This window comes from Helianthus annuus, chromosome 13, assembly GCF_002127325.2.
Source record: "Helianthus annuus cultivar XRQ/B chromosome 13, HanXRQr2.0-SUNRISE, whole genome shotgun sequence".
NCBI classification, from domain to species: Eukaryota; Viridiplantae; Streptophyta; class Magnoliopsida; order Asterales; family Asteraceae; genus Helianthus; species Helianthus annuus.
Genome location: NC_035445.2, coordinates 52,391,660 through 52,416,260, shown reverse-complemented (window position 1 = coordinate 52,416,260; position 24,601 = coordinate 52,391,660). Strand labels below are relative to the sequence as shown.

The window sequence follows — 24,601 nt, the reverse complement described above, 5'->3', positions numbered from 1 at the left end:
TACAAAAATACTATTTTTTTAATAGAATTACGTTTTTAACAAAATTTATAATTGAATGCCGAGAAAAATCCAACCACAACTATATTCATTTTATTCTAAAATTAACGAACATATATCATTATAGATAAGTCAATCAATAAAAAAAGTAAATTGGTTAAAGACGTATATGTTATAATCCTACAAAAAGTAACTTGGGGTACCTTAGGTTAACTTAATAGTTGTATATCTTCACATCACACTCTTAAATAATACCCTTACATTAATATACACATACCATATATTAAACACATGTTATGTTATGTCAATTGCCAACCGAAACTAACATGTCCCAATATACACACCCCTTTCATAAATTATATATGCATACAAAAAGGAACTTAAGGCACAAAGGTTTGGATAATACGCCTTTAAAAAGTCACAACCGTTCAAACTACTTTAAATATATCACAACCATTACAGAAAGTTTTAGATATATCACACTCCTTCAAAGAGTCACAACCCTTTAAACTAATTTTAAACACAAAACACATCGCATCTCTTACAAAAAGTCACACTTTTTAATTCATCACACCTCTTCAAAAAGTCATAACCCTTTAAAATACTTTTATATATATCACACCCTTTACAAAAAGTCACAACCCTTCGTATTATAAAAAAAAAAAAAAAAAAAAAACAACATAATTTCCTATGAAATGAGTGGCTAGCCATATAAACAAAATGAATGGAAAGATATCTTACTTCGCATATGAACGTCGGTTCCTCTTTTCTTGGATTCCCATTCCACTTGACTTGACTATGCTTTTTCATACTACAGAAATATTCTGAATCATTTTGATGAAATTTGTGGTATTTTGTTTCACACAAACACGAAAACATTGCCACCATTGGCGGACCCAAGCTTTCTCTTGGGTGGGCGGGCGCCACCTTTGAAAAAAAAATTTAGTGTATTTTCGAGGTAAAAATCCCGACTGCACCTCTTGAAAATTTGGTTGAATCCTTCGTTCGCACCCCCAGAAAATAATTCCTGGGTCCGCCACTGCCACAGTTCAGATTTATTAACATGATGTATATTGCCCAATTGTAAACAAATAAAAAAGCAACAACGAGACATCATCATCGGTTAATCAAAATGAAATATTGTCCAAATATAAATAAAAATCATTCTGCCACACCATATTTTATATGTTACATCCACATGTTAACCGTACCACTACCTCGCCGATTATCTCTACTTTTAATTTCACTCTACCTCTGATCATCATTCATTTTCGTTCATCCCAGGTTTGACGACATACGTTTTCACAATATATTCTAAAATTTCGATTACAGTATGTTTTCACTCCCATGTTTCTATTTCTTCGGTTCTTTTTTGATTATTTGGTCCTTTTTTTTTTTTTTTACATTTTGTATGTGGATTTTGTTTGTTGAGTTATTGAGCAGATTCATGTTAATCTATTTGCATATTAAAAGTTCCATCACTTAGGCTATAGGGTGTGGTCATGACCCTCATGACCACCATCACCCTCCATGTCAACGCCATGTCATTGCTCTCTCATCCACCATCCAAAACCACTATCTTAAGGGTGTGGTCATGACCCAAACCACCATCCACCTTTTTTTTTTTTGTAAAATATATTTTATTTGTTTTAAATAAACAACAAGTAAAATCAAATAAATCTTAGTAATAAACTACATAAGCATTAGATCGCCTCCCTCCGTCAGGTCTTCGATATGCTGGTAATTTATTTGAGGTGAGGGAGCATCTCATAAACTCTTGTTCCTTGTAGTCTTTTACTATTATAAATTTATAATAATCCTTTCTTGGTTTGTTTCATGGTTTATTTTTTCTTTGTCTTTTTTTAGTTTCATCAAGAATCGTCTTTCTTACGCATAAAACCTAGTAAAGATTTGTCACCAACACACAGTTCTGATTTAAACTACATAACATTCAAATTAATAAAAAAATAACATCCAAATTTAAACTACATATTATAAATTAAGAGAAAAACTACTCGTTGTTGTTAACCCGACCAAATTGCCAAACATGTTCAATCAAATCCGAACGAAGATGGTTATGCGTAGTCTCGTTGTATAACGCCCACATGTTAGATTCTTGTTGCCCTTCATCAACTGGTACAACATTCTCATGAATGTCGTTAGGATCATATTCACATATGGCGTTACCTTCGTCTTCGATAATCATGTTATGCAGCAAGATACAAGCATACATACAATATCTCAATGTTTTGAGTTCAAGTGCTCGTGCTGGGTTTGCAACTATGTGCCATTTTTGTTGTAGAACCCCAAATAGACGCTCAACATCTTTCCTAGCAGATTCTTGACATTTTGCAAATTTCTTTCTTTTTTCATCTTCTGGATACGGTATAGTTTTAACAATCGCTGTGTATGTTGGGTATATTCCATCAGCTAGATAATACCCGTGCTTGTATTCTACTCCTGAAACTGAAAACCTAGAATCAGGCCCCGTACCATTAATGATATCATTGAAAACATCTGACTGACCAAGAACGTTAATGTCGTTATTCGAACCAGGAACACCAAAGAAAGCATGCCAAACCCAAAGATCATTTGATGCCACGGCTTCTAGAATTAATGTGGGATGACCATGATCACCACGAGTAAATTGACCTCGCCATGCATTAGGGCAATTACGCCAAGGCCAATGCATACAATCTATGCTACCAAGCATTCCAAGAAAACCATGTTTACTTTCGTGTGCCTGGTACAACTTTATAATATCATTATTTGTTGGCCTTCGTAAGTACTTCCTGCTGTATAGCTTGACCACCCCTTTGCAAAATTGATACAAACTCTCTCGTGAAGTTCTATCAGACATCTTCAAATATTCATCCCACATGTCGCTACTTGTACCGTAAGCCAATTGGCGAATTGCCGACGTACACTTTTGTAAAGTGGTAAACCCCCTTTTACCTGTAGCATCCCATCTTAATGTGAAAAATGGGTCATAATTAGCCAAATCGTTGGCTATACGTAAGAAAAGACGACGGCTCATTCGGAAACGACGCCTAAACATTTCATCCGTGTATACCGGGTTTTCGGCAAAGTAATCGGCCATCAACCTATCGTGGGCACCTACATATTTTACAAAAATATAAATTACACTAAGATATAAACGAAACTTCAAAAAATATAATGCACGAAAAAAATACCTTCACGATCCCTATTTAAACATTGTTGTCGTTTTCTCCGTTTGGACAAGGTTTCTTCCTCCTCTATAATTATTTGTGTCGTTTCCATCACCACGTTCAAAAAAAATTCGTTGATCTCGTCGGAAGAAGTTGGTGACGCCATGGTGGTGGGATAACCTGTTTCTTCTTTTTCTTTGCTACTGTAGGTACAAATAATATAACTGATTTAGTCCAAATTACATGAGAGATGTATAACAAAGTTGTCCAAAAATTGAAAAAAAAAAGTAATTTAATCCATAAAATATAAAACTGAATCAATTTCGTTACAACTAGAAAATATAAAAACCGATTGCGACATAAATTAAAGACGAAAACTAGAAAATATAAAAAATGATAACGACATAATTTAAAGACACCATTTTTGAGCAATTTTCGCCTTCATTTTTTGCAACACTTCTTTATCTTTTTCCGGGAGCGAGTCGATGTTTATCGCCATTAGCTTAAAGTCTTCACGATCGGCCGCTTCTTGCATTTCTTTTTCTTTCAACTTAAGTCTCGCCGCTTGTATTTCGTTAAATTCGATGAACTTGTTCATCAACTTATCCACCTTCGTTTCACTAGGAGTTTCATTTTTTGTCGACGCCTCTTTATTTTTGGCTGCCGCTTCCTTTTTTGCTTTGTCTCTACCCTTTGGGCGCTTCAATTCCGGAATCTCCGTCACTTCATCGTCAAACTCGGGTTCGTCATTTATATTAATATGGTAACGCACATCCGAATCACCAGCACTATGCTCTATCGACTTGAATGTTTTACACCTCTTTGCTCTTGCCACCTCATTAGGAACCGGTGCCCACTTGGGACAATTTTTAAAGATTTCCCAAGCCCCTACGTATGTGAACGCACTACGTTCTTTCGTATGGTATTTTGACATAGCTATGGCAAAAACCGTTTCATCACTCGCCCCACTTGGCCGATTCGAATGAGCATTGTTGTAATAACCACAAAACGCCGATATCTTCTTATTCATCTCTCGATACTTTGAGCTCATTGAGTTCACTTCTCGGTACGGTTCTTTTTGCATCAAAGCATGAAATTTGTTGCAAAACTCCTTCCAAAAACTACCAGACGTTTGATTATTACCTACAAAAAAAGTATCAAGGTGTATATAAATGTTGTTTTATCTTGAATAAAATATTATTTTAGTATAAATACAAAAGTATTACATACCTACGATCGGACACGTAGACGTATTGGTCCACGCCCTTGCCAACGCCAACTCTTCGATCGATGTCCAAGTTTGACCTCTACCGGTGGTTAAATTTTCTTGTTCCGGCCTCTTTGAACGCTTTTTTGTAGATGTTTTCTTAGAACTTTGAGGTTGGGTTTCGGGTACAACGGCAATGTCATCCAAATCGTCTAACGAAGGGGTATCGGGTGTTGGTTGCGATTGGACTTTCGTATGAATAGGCCGACTTTGGCTTTGTTGGAGCGTTTTAAGTTGTTGCTGATATTGTTGTTGAAATTGGATTTGTTGAAGTTGAAATAAACTAGTAGGTTGCGGGGTTTGAGGGAGTTGCGTGAACGCGTTAGGATTTGGGGTTTGAGAGAGTTGCGTGAACGCGTTAGGAGTTGGGGTTTGAGGGAGTTGGTTGAATGCATTAGGAACTTGATTGTAGCTTGTAAAAGAAAATTGTGGATTCGCCCACATCGGATCAACAGGGGGCGTCCACGGGGTTTGTGGCGGGTTGTTCGGGTTGTTTGTGTTGTTCGGGTTGCTTGGATCCATGTTAGTATTTACTAGCTAATCTAATAGTCGATACAAACTATATAGTAAACCTAAACATCAAAATGAAATAGGATAGCATAAACTGATATTAAATATAGTTTAATGAAACACACATATAAGATTATATGCAGTATTTTGTAATTTATAACCGGCATCATCTAAGATAACTTGAATTAAAACATAAACTACAAAAATTAACATAACAACATCATAAACAAAGGAACCTTAATCAGTATGATCTACATAGTAAACAAAACAATCAATATAAACCATATAGTAAACTTATAAATCAATATGAACTAAATAGCAAATCTAATAATCAAATTAAAGCAGAAGCATAAACTGAAATTATAGCTTAATGACACACATATAGGATGTAGGCAATATGTAATCTATAACCAGCATCATTTAACATAATTTGAATTAAAACATAAACTACAAAAACTAATATAACAAAATCATAAACAAACGAACCTTAATAATATGATCTACATAGTAAACCTAACAATCAATATGAACCAAATAGTAGCAAACCTAAAATTATAACCAGCATATCTATTTAATGGAGAAACTGGGTTTTGTAGTTATTTTGTGAACTCCACATAAGTATTCTATTGTAAAAATAAGTTTTGGATGTACTAAAAAAAATAGTTACAACTAAATGAATGATATTAACACTCGTAAGCATGAAATCCATCCACTGTTTTTATTTATAAATTATAGGTTCAAATATTTAAACAAATCCAATTTTGTTAAATGATTAAGTATGAAACATCTTAAATAGACAAGGGTTATGATATGAAGTTAATCAAACATAATCTGAATAAACTAACATAACAAAATCATAAATAAACTAACCTTAAAGAGGTTGTGTCAGAGGAAATTGAGAGGAAGAGTATTGTTGCCGCTGTTCGTGTAGGGTTAGGTTTATTGGAGGGGATGATGGAGGAATAAAAAAAGGGAAAATTTGTTTGTTGTGTGTATAATGCAAAAAAGAGGGACGTGGTTGCTGTGGTTTAATCCACGGGAACCACCGTGATTTAATTAGGGGGATGGTATAGTGCATGAATAATGGGCCTATGTGGCGAATCATGACCCAATCATGACCCCCACACCCTATAGCCTTATAATGGTCATTTTGTTATTGCAAAAACTGATTTTTTTTGTTAGGTTTCATATTGTTTTCTTACAACAATAAAAATTTTAATTTCTTTCAATGTTTTATGGGATGATGATCTTTTAGTGACAATCACTTTTGTTTGCCAAAATCAAATTATAAATCTAGAAAATAATTAAATGTACGCTTTTGTAGGGCATGGTGTGAATTCAATGGATAAACATATGCCCGTTTGCTGGTCATCACAAACGAAAGGGAAAATAATGACTTAGATGGAAACTGTAAACTTTTAGTTGTTAACCAATGGACATCTATGATCATTACTAAATGAATCTCTTGAAATATAAATTCAATGACGAAACTATCAATGAAAGTTATGCGCTTGATTGGTTAACATGTCGAATTATTTACTCACAATCTTTAGTTTTCCATTCGGCAATATGATAAATGTATTATTATGATACACTTGGTTAAAGTTTTTAGATTTGATAAACAAAATTAGTATTTGATGATATTAATGATCGGGTCAACGGAAAGTTATTCAATTCAAATTAAGCATAATAGTCATTTATATAGTATAATAGGTGAAATTAAAAATAAAAATAAAACCTTGAGGGTGGGGGTTTGGGTCTAATTGGCAAAGCCGCTGGAGTTAAGGTATTACTCCCCTTAAGGTCAAGTGTTCGAGTCCCGCTAAAGATGAATTTGGTGTAATTTAAGCCTTAAAAAACAAAAAGCTTGAAGTGACACAATGAATAACATAGCAAGATGTGAGTATGCACCGAATTTCTTAATTATGTATATAATAGTTCATTCATTTGATAATTAAGCATATCATTTAACTATAATAAAATAATACGAACAAAATACATGCAATAATGCGGCATATTATACATTATCAACAGAAATATTATAAAGGTCTTAAGTCAATAATCTAATATCAATTGAGAACATTACACCTTCATTTTGAGATTAGTTTAATTAATCTGGGTGTTAAATAATCGAAAAGAGTTGTTGATAGTGTAATTAATTAAATATTTGTTTTTATTATCTTAATTTTGCATAAGCCAGTAAGCCACTACTTACCAATACTTGTATTATATTTTATATTAATCAATATTTTCTAACACATTGACATTATATGGACATTTATAATATGGAAAGAAAGCATCCTTTTGCATTGTTTTATAAATAATGTAGTGTTTAAGGCGCTATCATGGGGTCATTTTGGTCGGCGATCGTTGTGTGACTTTGTTATGATCATGATAAGTTCCAATTTCTTTTTTTCTTGTCTAGCTTGTCATTAGTTTTGATTCAGGCTCATTGAAGGAGTGATCCTAACAATTGACGATTATGGTGTCGAGATAGGTATACACTAATGACACGTACTAAATTTTAGTTACAAGGGCACTCCAAGAGATAAGCCGAACCTACACATCTTAAACCTTTCAGGGTGGTCCATGCCTTGAATAATTGACTTCTAATATGCTTCCACTTTCGTTTCATGCACACCCTCGTGAATGGTTGCTCTTCATGTGACAACACTCCTGACTCACTATGTTTTGTTATAGCCTCGCGGCTAAAGGAGTACTCGACATCAAACATTCAATCCCATAGCATGACCGTGTTTTCCATTCACTATATCATTTTTTGGGGCGTAGTTAAAGAACATTTACTTAATACGGTAATGAGACAATACGATATGGTTTAAATAATCCCAACTAATCAACTTTTATGTGCAACTTACATATTTCCTATTATGTGTGGTGCTTCGGCATACCCCAACAGAGTTCACGGCCCTTTTTTAGTGTTTTCATATTTTGGTGAAAAGACATGCTTGTTTTTATACTAAGTCATATGGTTTTCATGAAATTCATAAAAGGTTTATGAAAACATGCATAGTTTAGAGTATACGTGTTTTTCATTTATGATGTACGGTAGTTGCGAATGAAATCCATCAGATCTATTGTATGCGCATAACTTTGGTTAGTTTGAACTCGGAAAGCCCTCGTGTGTACATTTAGGGCATGTTTGACTAAGCTTTTTGAAGCAACTTATTGACTTATTGGCTTTTTGGAAAAGTCAGTATGGAATGACTTATTGACTTATTGGCTTTTTCCCCTCACATACACCCTCATTGCCAAAGATCATTTTGGAGCTTATGACTTTTCAAAAAGTCAATAAGTCAATAAGTTGTTTCAAAAAGCTTGGCCAAACATGCCCTTAGTAACCATTAGTCTTAGCGTGACCGCGGAACAATCCAATAGATCTATTAGGATTGACAATCCCCACTCTTGGTCAGTCGTGACCCTGTGGGAATGCAATTGTATCCGAACTTGTTAGACGTCGTCATGGTGTATGATGTGGCAGGACACATTTGTCATGGTTTGGTTACGCGCTTATGTTGGTACATACGTGAAGGGGTATGGTCCCAAAAACCCTTCGCAAGCGTATAGGACCATACCGTAACTTCATTCCAAAATATCTTAAATAAGATCCTGCGTGGCTGCGCAGTGGTTCTAAATAAGATTTGGGAAATAACAGTCTTCGATAACCATGCGCCAGAGAAAAAAGAGAAACAAACATTCAACTAACACCCTTTCGCGGGCTCGTGCAAGGGTACAGTTAGGCTTGAAGATAAAATCCTAAACATATGGTATAGGCTGAAATCAAGACTTAAACAAAGGAATCTTTTCTGTTATAACAGAATGGACACGTGGCAAAGGCATAGTGGTTTACAGCTGTAGATCCTCTAGAAAGCCTTAAATGCTCATCGTGCATGGCCATTCGGTTACAACCAAATGTGACGTAGCGTAATCTTAGACGCTCATCTAAATCACGATGATGGCAATAACTTAAAGAATGATCTACACAAAATCACTTTGCACGTGGCATCTCCCTAGCCGTTGATCAAACCCACGATCCGTGTGCATAGACGTGAAGCTAACGATTGACGGAAAGAAAATATAACTGCCAACGGAAAAGTGCTTTCCGTTACCCTCTCTATTACACCATTTTCCCGCCAAAAATCCGGTTATAAATAAGATGCTTCAGGTATGATCTCACATGTTACTTTCACTCTCTCTCACTTATACTACTTCATCTTCTTCCTTTGAGATCATTGTACTTATTCTCACGCTGAAGGGTGGTCATGGAGAGAACCCCCATTCTCCCCGTGGCGAGTCTAATGGCTTTCTGTTTTGCAGTGATCACCGGAGAAGTAGATCAACCAATCACCAAATCGACAAGGAGATTAACCCCTTTTATGCAGAGACAAAACCTCCCAATCTAATTGATTCCGGTCAATTTAGATCAATGTTTCTTCAATACGTCAATGTCCTAGCTAGGCATTGATTTGATCATCACGATTCTCATTGGCTACTCGTACCATTTATTACCATTTACATTGATGAATTTGCATGAGTATCCAGGGAAGTATTTGTGCTGCCAAGTATTTCATGGGGACGAGATTTCATGTAATATGGGTAATCGTTATTAGAATGTCATACAATGTTTTGCGTGAAAATGGTTTGCGAGGTGAATCCTCTAAGGAGTACTAGATTTTCCTACAATGTTTTGCATGAAAATGGTCTATAAGGTGAATCCTTGAACGAGTACTGGATTTTCATATAATGTTTTGCATGAAAATTGTTTGCAATGTGAATTCAAACGATTATTAGATTTTCATACAATGTTTTGCATGAAAATGGATTGCGAGCTAGATCCTCGAACGGGTACTCGATTTTCATCCAATGTTTTGCATGAAAATGGTTTGCGACGTTAATCAGATTTTCATACAATGAATTGTATGAAAGTAATTTGTGAAGCGTTCTTCAACTGGTTTATAAGATTTTCATACAAATGCTTTGCGAAAATGGGTTCCCATTATATGAAACAAACCTGTGAACTCACCAATATAATGTTGACGATTTTAAGCATGTTTTTTAGGTGTTTCACCCAAGGGTTTTTCAAGTCCAATTCCGTTTAAGTTTTCCAGGTCTAATTCCGTTTAAGTTTAAGTTTTTCAGGTCCAATTTTAAGCATGAAAATACCCCAAGTGTTTTTCAAGTCCAATTCCATTCAAGTTTTTTAACCGATGGTTGAACAAAGAAGGGTTGGGTCTGATAGTTGATGAGCTTATGGGGGAGCCTTCGGATCAAAGGACAACTAATATGACTATCTCGGGTAAGCTAAACAACTTAAAAATAGAATTAAAATCTAAAGGGTAGCGGAAAAAGAGGTAGAGACGAGGACGTTCAATGAGGCACTAGAGGTGGTTAATCAACTAGAAGTTACAGCTGAATCAAGGGTATTAACCGAGGAAGGGGTAGAGACAAGAATGGCGGAGAGGAATATTTTGAACAAAATTGGTGAGGACAGGGCAAAGGATTTGTATCAGAAGTCAAGAGCAAAATGGATAGGTTATGGACTTATGGTTATGACAACACGACATACTATCATAGTATGATGCGTTTCCCTAATGATTTTAATAGGATGAAAGGGCTGAAGGTAGGTGGTGTATGGATGATTGCCCTGGATGCAGTTAAAGAGGAGATTTGGAGGTTGTTCATTGAAAAATTCAGGGAGCCTACGCTAAGGAGACCAAAGATAAACGTGGATGGATTCCGAAAATTTAACTTGGGTTAAACCGAGGCATTGGCGGTCCCGTTTTCAGATAGTGAAATTAGGGACCCAGCTGTGGTAGTGACAAATCCCTAGGTCCAGAATGCTTCTCTTTTGCCTTTGTTTGAAAATTTTGGTCTCATTTTCATGTTTTGTTCAGGAGGTTGTTGGATGAATTTATGTACATGGATCTATTTAGACTGGGAGCAGCTCTTCATTTAGAGCTCTAATTCCAAAAAATGTAGGACCCGACTTCTATCTCGAATTACAAACCTATCTCTCTCATTAGTATGGTGAATAAAGTAAAGTGAATATGGATAAAACTTCTAATTGGAAACCGGTCATTGATCGGCTAAATAAATGGTTGTCCGGGTGGAAAACAAAAGTCTTATCTTTCGTCGAGAGGATAACCTTGTTGAAATTAGTTCTAGGTAGTCTCCCATTGTATTATTTATCATTATTTCAGGCCCTGAAGAAAGTGGTTCAAACCTTAGAGGGCATTAGGAGTAAATTCTTATAGGGTGGGACAAGTCTAAAGATCAAAATCAAATAGGTGGATTGGAACAAATAGTTGGGCCTAAAAAGTGGGGGCGGGTGTAAGTGTGATTGGGGATGCAAACATTGCACTTTTAATAAAGTGGTGGTGGAGGTTTAAATTGGATGACACTAAACTATGGTCTTAAGTTGTATTATCCTTGCACGAGAATGCGAGACAATATCACATTATTCTGATTAAAATTCTTTATCAGGGGTATGGAAACAAATAGCTTCAGTTGGGGAGGAACTCAAGAAGTCTAACATAGATGTATATGAAAAATTCCAAGCCACTGTGGGATATGGAAAAGATGTAATGTTTTGGGGTGATAAATGGCATCAGAAGAGAGTTCAAAGAGATTTATTCCCTTTAATGTACACTATTGCAAAGTCCAAAAAATCCAAAATGGCAGATTGCAGTGTGCACAGTAGTGGGTCGGTTTTTTGGAGACGGGATTGGAAAAGAGCTCCAGAAAACTCAAAGGAATGGATGGAGTATACCCGGTTAATGGAATATTTGAACGAATATGTCTTGAGTAAAGGAAAAGCTAAATGGCAAAGGTTAAATGATAAAAGAGAAGAATTTTCAAGGAAGCTAGTTAAAAAAGAGATACAAGATGCTCGATGGAGTCAGAGGATAGGTAACCCAATTAAATGGAATGGATAGGCACCAACTAAATTTACTATTTCTTTTAGAGAGCATTCGTTGGGGCTATTCCAATGAAAACTGCTTTTGCTAGCAGAGGCGTTCAGATTGATGACTCCAATTGTCCTTTATGTTCATCGCACCGAAGATCATGGCGACTAATTATTGTCATGTCTGGTGGCTCATCAAGTATGGGCCCAGATCTGCTTATGTGCTTGGCTTCCCGCGTTCACGACTATTAGGAAAATTGGGGATATGGTGTAGTATTTCGAAGGGTATGTCACTTCAAAGAACGGGAAAAGGTGTTCCACCTCGTTGCACTAATGACATTGTGGAGGATTTGGTTAGCAAGAAATATTTTTAATCAACGGGTAGCCCAAATAGCTACGATGGTGGAAGGCATCAAAGAACTATCCATCTTGTGGATGGTGTCAAAATCTAAGATTGATCGTAAGGATTGGGTTTATGGGGGAGATTTGAGCTAAGATTGTAAGGTTATGTAATGGGTGGGGGGGTTTTGATTTATCGGCTTGTATGTAATATGCCAGCTCCTTGCTGGGCTTTTGTTGATAATGACATGGTTGGCTTTGTTGTTAAAAAAAGTAATATGTAAATATACTAATCCACTAACTTTTTAGTTTGTTTGTGCCTAATTTCCTTGAATAATAAAAGTATACAAAAACTAAAACAGTAAAAATTATACTTGGAAATTCTAATGTGTAATTTTTATCTAACGGGTGTACCCTATACTCGTGAGGTTATCCAATACCCTATGGCTATTGTGTAATTGGGTACCTGGCAGGTACAACATGTATAGGACACAATTTACTATCAGGTATTAGATTGAAATAATCAATACCCATAACATTGTCATATCTCACTCCATAATTGAATGGGATACTTCAACTCTTTTTTGGACCTAAAGAACATACTCATGGGAAAAAATGCGAAACCCGCTCACAAACGCTAAATAAAAACGTGAAAGCAAACTTTTCCCAACTCGAATGAACCTATGAGGATGCAAACAAATAGGATATAAAAGTATAACAAAGAGATACAAAATTTTAGCATGGAAAACTTCTCAGAAAAGGAGAGTAAAAACCACGGGACTACTAGAGTTGCTTCAAATCATCAATAATAGAGCAATATAAAGTCTTCTTTAGATAAAACTAGAGGCATACAAAATCATCATATACTTAGCTTAAACTTACTTTGAGTATATGGAATAAAATCAAATACGGAGAAACAAGTAAGAGGTATTACCAACAAGAACCTAACGATCTCTAGAGCGTCTCTTATCTTCACAAAAACAACCAAGAATGGAGCACTAGTTTTTCTTCTTCGTAATTTTGCGGCGGCAGTGGGCCCAAGAAAAATAAACTCCTAGTGTTTTTTATTGTTTCTTGTGTGATATACATTAACAAAACTTGGTCACCAAGAAAAAGAGTAAAATGCCAAATGATCCCTGTGGTTTGGGCAATTTTAATAATATAGTCTAAAGGTTTCATTTATCGTCCGTGGGTTCAAAAAGTGTCACCATTGTCATTTTGGTCCAACTGACTTAACTCCGTCCATGCTCCTCAGTTAGTGAATGTGTATTTTTTTTCATTTCCCATATTATTTCAATTATCCACCAAATTATATCTTTTATTTTTCCCTACCCTTTTATAAATGAAACGTCCTAAGAGGTTTAACCATTGCCAAAACTACATAAGTTTGAATTGGGGGTAAAATCGTAATATACCCAGACCAATGAGGGAGTGCCATGCTGCCTGGCACTGTTCCCCCACATTGGTTTTGTAGTGTATATAAATATAAATGCTAAAAAGCATTTATTAAATATATTTGATCATTATAGCACACTTTTATTTATAACCTATAAAATATAAAAAACATTTATAAGTAATATATCTAATACTAATATCGATGCATTTTTATTATAATTAATATTCAAGTATCTGTACCTACAATGCACCGATCAGTTTTCTACAATATGTAATGGTGTGTCCTTTCCTACCACAATGATGACACTCATAATCAACAAACTTACCTTTGGACTTGCTAAGATGCTTCTCTTTGTTACTCGAACCTTTACTCTGGCTTTCCCCCTGCTTTCTGTGACTAAGGTGTTGTTTGTTTTTTCAGAGAAGAGCTTCCTGGCCTCTTATGTCTGCGCCGCGCAGACCACGCGCAGACGTTTGGGTCTGAAAACTATTTGTTTTCTCGAAGACATTTCACTAAAAAGGCTCTGCGCGCCCTCTTTTTGGTACAAATGTGGTTCAACCTCTTCTTACCTCTTCTTGTCTTTCTTTTTTTGCCAGATATCAGAAAAACCCTAGCAGAGCTCCTTCTCCTTCTCCTCCACCCCAGCTGTCGCCGCCGCCTCCCTCCTCCCCGCCGCCGTTGCCACCTTCCTTCTCCATCCTCCCCGACGCCGCTGCTACCTCCCTCCTCCTGCCGCCGCTGCCACCTCCCTCCTCTTCCTTCAGCCGACTGCATCTTGTATGTACATCTTTGTTTATTTTTTTTATAATGTTAGTTCTAGGGTTCCGACAATGAAGCCCCAAATCCCAAATCTCCGCCTCCTTTTCTCCACCCAAAATCCCTCTTTTCTTTTTTTCTTCTCTTAAACCCAATCAAACCCTCAAATTCACCTACAAAATCCCACAAAAAATATTTCTTTTTCTTACCCTTTATTCACCTGTATTACTTCAAGAAAACCCAGTTCAAAATCTTTTAATTATGGGTCTTTGAATCAGAGTGTTAGCAAGGAGAAAAAATGGGTGTCATCAATGGAAGAAAGCAACAAGCTTGGAATCAGTAGTGGGTTTAACAAGAAAAGGGCAGATGGTAAAGATAAGAGTGGACCCAAAGATTTGAAATTGAAAGTTAGAAGGCTTAATTTTGTTAATACCATTTCTTATGTTCAGGTATTGTTGTTGAAGATTATTAAGATTGAAGAAGTTAAAAAACAAACAGTCTTCTCCTTGCAGACTGCAGAGGTTTGGTCCACCTCTTCTGACACAGATGTCTGCAGATGTGGTCCGCAGACTGCAGACATTTTACCAATGAAAAAACAAACAACACCTAAGACATCTGATTGTGAAGAGGAACCCTGTGATTCTCTTCTCATTTCTTCATTGAAAATACCGCCTTTAGCCAATTCCACAGTGATAATACCATTAGCTGCAGAGTTGGACAAAGATGTCTTAAAAATCTCCCAAGAATCCGGTAAAGTACCAAGAAGACATAAGCCTTGTATCTTGTCTTCAAACTTAATACCCATTCCTTTAAGCTAATTAATAAGACCCTGAAAAACATTCAAATGTCAGTGACAGGAGTTCCATCATTGTACTTGAAGTTTATCAACTATTTAATCAAGAACAGTTTATTGTTTCTGGTCTTCCGAGCATACTACTCCTCAACCTTGTTCCACAAAGTACGAGCATGAGTCTCACCGCTAATATGGTTCAAAACATTATCATCAACCGATTAGCGATTATAACCAGAAACCTTTCTTTGCAATATATTCCACTCTTCGTCTGTTCTATCATTAGGTTTATCAGTATTGAAAACAAGCATATAATAATCCTTCACATAAAGAAGATCTTCCATCTTGGCTTTCTACACATGATAACTAGAACCATTCAAATTCACAGTCCTACTTGTATTAGTTTCTATCATTCAAAAAAGTCTTAACCCAATAACAAGAGCCAATGGCTCTGATACCACTCTGATGGGAAAAACGTGAAACCTAGTCACAAACGGTAAATAAAAACGCGGAAGCAAACTTCATTTAACCAAACTTTATCCAACTCGAATGAACTTGTGAGGATGCAAATAAATCTATATATACTACTTTATTTAGGATATAGGAAGGACAGAATGGTAATTGAACAATGTGTTGAAAACACACTTAATGCATAATGTACAAGATTTAAAGCACAAGAAAACACAAATAATTTACCCTTCAACTGATTCATCTTCAGCCGTCCATTTATCTCACTTTTCACATGGATCGCCATCTTCAGCCGTCCACTTCAATTCACACGGATCAAAGTTCATCAGACCTTCTTTCTCTCTCACATCTCACACATCTCACACATCTCACAAGCTTCATCAAACCTTCTCTCTCGGGCGACTCAAGAACATCATCCACCTTTGTCTCTCACATCTCACACTTGATTCCAAATTTTAAGCAAGTAAAGGGTGTAGCAACATCAGTCCCTATCAGTACCATCTACCGTCGGATTTCATATAGATTTGTAGGCGGATATGTTTAACAGTGATGATTTGGGTTCTGATTTGTGACTGCAGGGTTTGATAAGTGGAGATTCCGGTGGTGGAAGCTTTGAAGATCGACAGTGACAAAGGCGGTTAGGGTTCCGGCCGCGAAACCGGCTTTCTGGGGTTTAATCATTGATGTTCATCATTCGGTAACAACATTGGTTCATGCATATTTTATAAAATTTCATTAAACTTCAAACCCTAATTTTGTGCTATTTTACTTTTTGAAAGCTTCATCGCCTTCAACATAACCAGGTTTCGATTTTGTAGGATCTCCAACGAGGATCTATGACTGTAGATTATTAAAAATTTGTTCCAGCAATCTACACAGTGTTTAACTGTCTTAGGTATTTGTTCAGTGCTTTTTCTTTGAGTCTTCATTATACATTCTGATTTCACCATTTTGTTTATGTATCCGTTCTGTTTAATTTTAGCATTTGAGGATTTGTGATTGTAGGTCTTCATCAGTTTGTTTGATTGCATTTTGAATTTTAATGAAATAGTATATTTAAATGTATTTACATTTGTGTGTTTTGATAGGTGGTAAGCTGGTTTATCAGACCAAAATGAGGGCAACTGGACCTAAATGTCTTGTTACTTTGGAGAGGATCCAAGGGATATGATTGTTTCTTTTAGTTTAATGTCATCAGATTTGCATAATTTAAACAGTATTATATACAACCATGATATATTGCTAAGACCATATGCCTATGATTGAGTGATTATTTGATTTAAATCAAGTGTTTGGATCAATTTTAATATAGGGAAGTCTATTGTCTTTTTTGAGTTTACTGGTTTCAATTTAATGTGGAGATTAATTTGTATTAGAAATTGAAAAAGGGCTAAAAGAAAGAGCTTTTAAATTATTGTTGTTATTAAGATTGTTATGTTCTACAAAGGGAAAAAACATTTAACTTATTATTGGTTGTATCTTGTGGCTTCATGAGTACGTATCCGGTACTTTTTGTCTGTTCATAAAGCTTAAAATTATAGCTTCTAACCTATCTTCTTCTTCTTCTTCTTTTTTTCATTTCATACATTTATATTGGATTCTTTGTACTCATTGGTTTCAAGTGGAAATCATGATGATACAAACAATGCCTTTCAACAAAGTCATGTGTAGTATAACCATTATAAATAAGCATATGTGAAGAATAATCGTTTTATCGTGGACTGTTGTTCGTGAGAATAAACTTGAAATGTGTTTTAAGTAGTCCTCAAACTTTTTACATTTTTGGCAACTTGAAATGAGTCAAGCAGTGGTTGGTAAGTATGGGGTTTTCTTGCTGAATTCATGTGGGGTTTTAAGTGTATTTCGCTAAATCTTGTTGCAGGTTGAATTGGGTATCTGCTAAGCAAACTATATGTTAAGCCTGTTGCGTAAGCTGGAATTGGCACTGTGGCTTCTGGAGTTGCAAAGGGTAATGCTTATATCATACAGGTGCTTGATTTTGTTCTATCAATGGGTGGGTTGGCAAGTAAATGTGCTAAGTTATGTTGGGTCGGGTCAGGTAGAGTTGGGTTGACTTCAATTAGGGCATTTCAGATTGGGTTGACCCACATATACTTTTTGTTCATCTCATGTCTTTTTCAGTTTATGTGTATTAAATATGATTAGAAAAGATATTATTACAATAATAATTCTCAGTTTGTATGTTTTTTAATAAAACAGATTAGTAGGTTATATGCTTTTAAAAAGAGCCTGGTCATGCTTGCTTACCTATATTCAAGAAGTAAAATTCATGCAAAATATATGTTTAAAAAGTAAAACTTAAGAAGCCAGGTCTCCTTAACTTGTGAAAGGCCCTACAATGGCCCTTTTTCACATCTCTGATTATAGATTTGAATTGTTCTGAAATTAAGTTTACATATATTTAATATTTTTTTTTGTTTATTTACCATTATTATTGAATGTTCTAAAAATAATGGCCAGAATCCGAACTTAGAAGTAAGTGGAATTCCTCTGCATCCTCCTAAAAAACCAGAGAAACATCAAGAAAACGCAGACTCAAGAAAAAGGTTTCTTGAATCATCAAAATAGTAGCATTTTTTCTATTTTTAATCACTCTAAATTCACGTGTTCAACTCCGTGTTTCACCATCACTAAAATTAAGGCTAGCTCAACTTGAACATATCTTCAACGTTCTGGATCATAGGTTTTTATTTATATTTTCTGTCAATGTGTGTGTAGTGTTTGTGTTTGGAATTGAATTGTATACTTTAACACATAAATAGTTTGTATACTTCTAAGTTTTTTTACATAAGTTAGTTCTAAACCGAGACGATTACAGACAAATGAGAAAAAACGGATGCACAAGGCTATTATTTTGTTGCTGTGAAATTGAGTCTCATAAGTAATGTCATATAAGTTAGTTTTCTTACATCATGAATGGTTAATTCTATTTTTTATGCAGATATCAGACCGGACTTGAGGTTGGCCATACTTTGGTCTGAGAAGATTTACAAGTTGGCTTTAATTGTGTTTTCAAATTCGACGCACCTGTGTTACATATCACCTCTTTTACCCTTTGGATAAAAATACCTTAAGCGCCCATATATAAATCCACTCGACTACTAACTTCATCTGTTGGGAACTTTCTTTTATCATTTGTGTTATATCAATTTCTCTAAGTTTAATTTTCTTTTGTACATTTAGGAACCGGAAGAACCTCCACACCAAGTTCTTGTCTTCTTACGTGTTGTATTTTTGCTTCTGTAATGTCGCTGGTTTTTTCTGTACATAGTAACTGGTATGTTTATTGTCTTCTTACGTTTTGTATTTTTGCTTCTGTACACGAGCTTGCGAGAGGAAGTTGATTCTAAAGGCTAATGTTTCTTTTAATGTGGAGTCCTCGCGGACGTTCACTTTCTGTTTGTTAATCGACATATGACGTAAGTGATTGTCCCTGTCCGCATACTTCTGACTACGCTCATGTCATTAGACAGACTACATCACTTTTGGGAAGCTTGGCTAAATGATCTCATTCTGTTCTACCCACGATTCCCTAAATAGAAACCAACCAAAGTAGGAATATCTCCTCATATGGTGTGTAAATTAGAGGAAATCATATTTTTTGTATCAATCTCTGTACTCTCTATGCTAAATTGTAATTTAAAAGACTTAATTTATTTGGGTATGTTTATTTTTATGTATTCATATCTCTATTCATTGCTTATCACTCAATAGCCTTAAGTTTCTTTATTTGGTTGTCTTTGTGTGTGATTATTTCACATCTTGCCTTGATTGTTCATCATACCTAGCAAACGGGTCAGGTTGGGTCGGGTCGGGTCATGGGTCAAAATGGGTTCGGGTCAAAACGGGTCAATTAAAAAGGAGTTGTTTTGGGTCGGAACGGGTTCGGGTCAAAATGGGTTCGCGTCGAAACGGTTCGCGTTGAAATGGTATGGGTCGAAACGGGTTCGGGTTAATTGCTTATTTGATTGTACATAGTTATATATTTTTAGTTCATTCAATTATTTCATTACTTTTTTTTTCTCAACTTTATATTCTAATAATTCTAAATTAATCTTTTGCCCTGGTTTGAACTAGGGCCTCACCTCTGAGAGAATAAGCCTCTATCAAATAAGTTAACCCTACATTGACAATTATTTCAATACTTAATACAAAAAGATTCAATGCGTCTAATGAATCCCGATTCCTTATATGGTTTCGAATATATGAACTTTTTAGAGATTTAATTATGCTCTATAAATCTCATGTGACACATCGATGCTACGAATAAAAAAAGCTAATAGAAGTATCATACAATATATCATGAAAAGATTGATTAACTAACAAATTACGTGTACCATGTAGCTGGAAGAAGACCGGGGTGTGTATTAGTGTTCCGGGCCCTCATTTCTGTTTTTGTAATTTGCTATTGATAAATGCCCACTTTGGTTCCCTTGAGCGTATTTGTGAATGCATCAAGTGGTCCTTGAAAAGTCCCATTCTGCAGCCTTGGAAGACTGTCATTTATGGCTTTCTGTCCGTTACGTTTGCTAATATAGGATGGGATGCTACAAATGTTTTAACTGGGAACTTCTTATTTTGTAAGACGGGTTCTATACGAAAATAACCCTCTAAGATGGTGTAATCTTTGGTTTTTTGTTTCATCAAGATTGTTGGGCTAAGCCTTTTATCCATATAAAGTATGGTTTTTTAGTTGAAAAAATAGAGCTGGTTTAATTTGGGTGAATCTTTTTGTTTATGTTCATGGGTCATGACCTGGGTAACTTTTGGTGATCAGGATCGAATGACCAAGAATCATCTATTTGAACAAACACTTGATTTGCGTCATATAGCATATACAAGTTAAATGAGTTTGATGACTTCTAATGTAAACAAGCACACTAGCATTTGAATTGGTCGGTGGGTGTTACAAGACTCGGTGATTATGATCTGAGTAATCATATTTTTTAATCACAACATTTGGCTGTTGGTTGGAACAAACTTTATTGTTTTGGTTATGGCTCAAAACCGAATCGCCCCGTACATAGCCCAAAACTCACCAACCTAAGTGATATGTTTCCCGCCGCATCATGAGGGTTCCGGCTAGACTTTAACTTAGTATAAGTAAAACCAATAAACTTAGTATACGTAAAATTAAAAGGCATACACCTCGCTAACCCTAGCGGCCCATACGTAGAAACATTGTTAAACTATCTGATTTCATTTAGTGTTTGATTGATTACCTGTTTCTAATTGCTTTTATGCGTGACATGCATTGTATGATAAGAATCTTTGATGACTAAATCACCACATAAAGGATTGAAAAACTAACGTAATACAATATATCACAAAGATGATTGATAAACTAAAATAAAACGAGTATGACCCAACCGAACTGAACTTTCTCGTGCACAGCCTTAGAATTACTAACAAGTGTTGTGTTTTCCGTTGCATCGCGAATGGTTTTGGTTATGGCTCAAAACCGAACCGTCCCGTACATAGCCCTAAACTCACCAAACTAAGTGATATATTTCCCGCCGCATCGCGCGGGTAAACGACTAGTAAGGTATAAAGTATAACAAAGACACCAAATTTTAGCGTGAAAAAACTCTCAGAAAAGGAGAGTAAAAACATGAGACTACTAGAGCCGCTTCAAATCCACTATCACCCATTGAACAATACAAAGTCCTCTCTAGATAAAACTAGAGGCATACAAAATCATCATATATCTAGCACAAACTTACTTCAAATATATGGAATAATATCAAATACGAAGAAACAAGTAAGAGGTATCACTAACAAGAAACTAATGATCTTTGAAACGTCTGTTATCTTCCGTGTTCTTGTAGCTGTATTATGTCCGCCCAAAAACCAAGCCCATAAAACAACTAAAACTTCTTTTATTTCTGTTGATGACGTCAACACCAAAACAAACATATATAGTTTGTTTCTTTTTTTTTATATTACTCTAAAAAATAATAATAATGGAACCTATATAGGATAAATAAGTTGAGTTTTCTTATGGGCAAAAATAACTCTTAACACATATCTACACGAATTTCTTCATGAGTTCATTAAAAAAAAGCATGTCATTTTCTTCAAAACAAGGCACGTTATTATCTTTTGATTGTCCAACACCATTCGAATTATTATTCATCACTCATTAAGTAAACAATTCTCATATGGCTTTATAGCCTAGTGGCATTTTAGGGTAGGATAAGAATTTGGACTAATAGGTCCTAAGTTCGATTTCCACAAGTGGGTTTTCCCCATAATTATTGGGTTTTCTCCTAAATTGGTGTATAGGCATTATAGTAGAGATGGATATTTAGAGGGGTTTACCGGGTTCCCAGGAACCCAGTCGATTTGGAAAAAAAACGTTTTTTTGTAGTGTAAACCTTGTATGATTTGGAAAAAAAACGTTTCTTTTTTGTAGTGTAAACCTTGTATGATTTGGAAAAAAAACATTTTTTTTTGTAGTGTAAACCTTGTATGATTTGGAAAAAAAAAACGTTTTTTTTTGTAGTGTAAACCTTTTATGATTTGGAAAAAGGAACCCAGTGAAAAAACTGGCTGGATCCGCCACTATGGATATGATCGGGTGGTTCCACTGGTGACACGATGATACTCCATTGATCCGTTAGTGATCCAAATTTGCCGTTCAAAAAAAAAAATTGTTGGCCTACAATTTCACATGTATTTAGTATTATCATTATATTCACCCCATCATTGTAGAAAGTCTCTCGTGTATATTTAATACGTTTTTAGATACATTCATTAGAGTTATCAAAGCCACCAACAGTTTCATTATCAGCTTCATATTTATCATCATCAGGTTGTTGAGAATATAGATCTTCACGATTGATACATGTTGACGACCTCTCGTCTTGTTGAAAATATATACAACTAGGTTATAACCCCGTGTATTACACGGGTTAAATAAATAAATTTTATATACTAAATAATAAAATAATATATCTTTAAAAACCTCATTTATTGCATGGGTTGAATAAATATAATTTTATATATTAAATAATAAAAACTTATATCTATAAGAACCATATTATACGAGTTGAAAATATGTAATTTTATATACCAAATAAAAAAATTATATCTTTAAAACCACGTGTATTACACGTGTTGAATAAATGTAATATTTTTTACCAAATAATAAAATAATACATCTTTAAAAAAACTCATTTATTACACGGGTTGACTAAATAATAAAAAATATATACCCTTAAAAACCCTGTGTATTGTACGAATTGAATAAATCTAATTTTATATATCAAATAACTAAAAGTTATATCTTAAAAAACATCATGTATTACATGGGTCGAGTAAATGTAATTTTGTATAAGTAATAATTAATTCAAATAAATAATAGAGTTAATTACATAGTTAGTCCCTGTGGTTTGCACAAAATAACATACTTAGGTACTAATAGTTTAAAATCATCTTCTAGGGTATTAACTTTTCATTTTGTAACGTTTGGAGGTATTAACTTCTAAGGCATTAGCATAGTTAGTTCCTGTGGTTTGCACAAAATAACATACTTAGGTACTAATAGAATGTGATTTTAAACCTACAAATAACGTTAATACCTCCAAATGTTACAAAATGAAAAGTCAGTACCCGATAATGTGATTTTAAACTATTAGTACCTAAGTATATTATTTTGTGCAAACCACGGGGACTAACTATGTAATTAACTCTTAATTAAATGAGTAAAACGATAAAAAGAGAAAAGTTAACAGAAAATTCTAACTCAGCTTGCCATTTGGATGAAAATGACAACAAAAATGAAACCTTAGAGACCTAGATACAAAATTTTAAAGAACTTATTCTCAAAGTTAAGGTGGTTTTAAATTTTAAGAACTTGTAGATATTTTTAAATAAAAAAATACCTCTATTTTAGTTTTCTTTTAAATAAATAGAAATGTTATTACAATGATTTCGTTAAAGTGGTAAGAATAATGTTTTTCACAAATATCTTTCGACATAAAAAATTATTCATATTTCGACCTTTTATGTAATTCACCATTTAAATAAATCACCATATAAATGAGTTGGAGATTAAATTAAATAATAATTATTTATAAGATATTAAACTAAATAATATTTAGTAGGAGGGTTATATATAACTAATTAGAAGAGATTAAACTAAAATAATAATTATCTATAAGAGATTGTCTAATATGATGACAAGTGTCTCGAAACTGGTTTCTTTTATTATATATAGTATAGATTTATTCAATTCAATAACAAACATCCGAGATATATTTCTAATGTTATTTTTAAGTTTGTCGTTTTTTTGTGTTTACATGTACAACTGGGCCAAGGAATGAATAGTGAATATACATGTTGGGTTGTTGCGTATAATGGGCTGCTAATACACTGAAGTTTTAGAAGAATGGACATGGGCTTAAAGGCAATATGGACAGATGGGTTGGGCCTTTAGGTCATTACGGATGTATTGCATTGCAGTATATACAACAACATAGAAATCTCGGTGCAGATATGGTTCTAGCCGATGTTCATTAGGGTTTCTTTCTTTTACAGTCTCTCTCAAGTCGGTTCTAGTTTTTGAAAAATTTGGTTTGTTTAAATATTAGATCGAGTGTTGTGTGAGAGTTATATGAACTGTGTTTTTTTATTGAGAGTTTTAGTTTGTTTTTCATCGAGTTTGTTCATGTAAATCATTCAGATTCGTTTGATTATTGAAAAGATATTATAATTTTGACACGTCTCAAACTCACGAGATTGTACTAAAGTATTGCTTATATGGCCATGATTGAAGGTAATATCCTTTGATTTGTAGACAAGATGGTAAGTGAAATGGATTACTTAACATCAATCAACCACTTTACATTGTTGCATGCATGTGGTGAAGTTCGAACTAAATTATTACCTACACCAAGAATTTCCTTCGTCGGAATGACCCCTCTAACGCTCTCTCTTTCTTTTGCCTTGGCCATATAATCCC

General features: G+C 34.8%; 1 protein-coding gene and 1 long non-coding RNA gene across 11 annotated transcripts; one reads left to right on the top strand and one right to left on the bottom strand.

The window, feature by feature from the left end:
• Nucleotides 1–1,939: 1,939 nt before the first annotated feature.
• Nucleotides 1,940–5,898, bottom strand: LOC110897872. Its single transcript, XM_022144604.2, has 5 exons — nt 5,815–5,898; nt 4,398–5,006; nt 3,587–4,310; nt 3,192–3,370; nt 1,940–3,114 (listed from the first exon to the last, which is right to left on the bottom strand). Exons 2-5 carry the CDS (start codon nt 4,954–4,956, stop codon nt 2,009–2,011), a joined length of 2,568 nt encoding a protein of 855 aa, XP_022000296.2. The 5' UTR covers nt 4,957–5,006; nt 5,815–5,898; the 3' UTR covers nt 1,940–2,008.
• A 10,039-nt stretch (nt 5,899–15,937) lies between these two features.
• LOC110897874 lies at nt 15,938–19,312 on the top strand. 10 transcript variants are annotated; one of them, XR_004876109.1, is made up of 5 exons: nt 15,940–16,312; nt 16,434–16,510; nt 16,704–17,584; nt 18,578–18,596; nt 18,820–19,312. It is a non-coding gene; the product is annotated as an uncharacterized LOC110897874 (long non-coding RNA). The 10 variants fall into 10 exon arrangements; XR_004876108.1 differs by having other exon boundaries at nt 16,704–17,604; XR_004876107.1 differs by having other exon boundaries at nt 15,938–16,312; nt 16,704–18,596.
• The last annotated feature ends 5,289 nt before the right edge of the window (nt 19,313–24,601 follow it).

What these genes read in the sequence shown, in the direction of transcription:
- LOC110897872 (XM_022144604.2), bottom strand. Translation starts at nt 4,956, where the DNA reads ATGGATCCAAGCAACCCGAACAACACAAACAACCCGAACAACCCGCCA. An exon ending in GCGAAAATTGCTCAAAAATG is followed by an intron (nt 3,371 to 3,586) that starts GTGTCTTTAAAT and finishes TTGTACCTACAG; the next exon opens with TAGCAAAGAAAAAGAAGAAA. An exon ending in TTTAAATAGGGATCGTGAAG is followed by an intron (nt 3,115 to 3,191) that starts GTATTTTTTTCG and finishes TAAAATATGTAG; the next exon opens with GTGCCCACGATAGGTTGATG.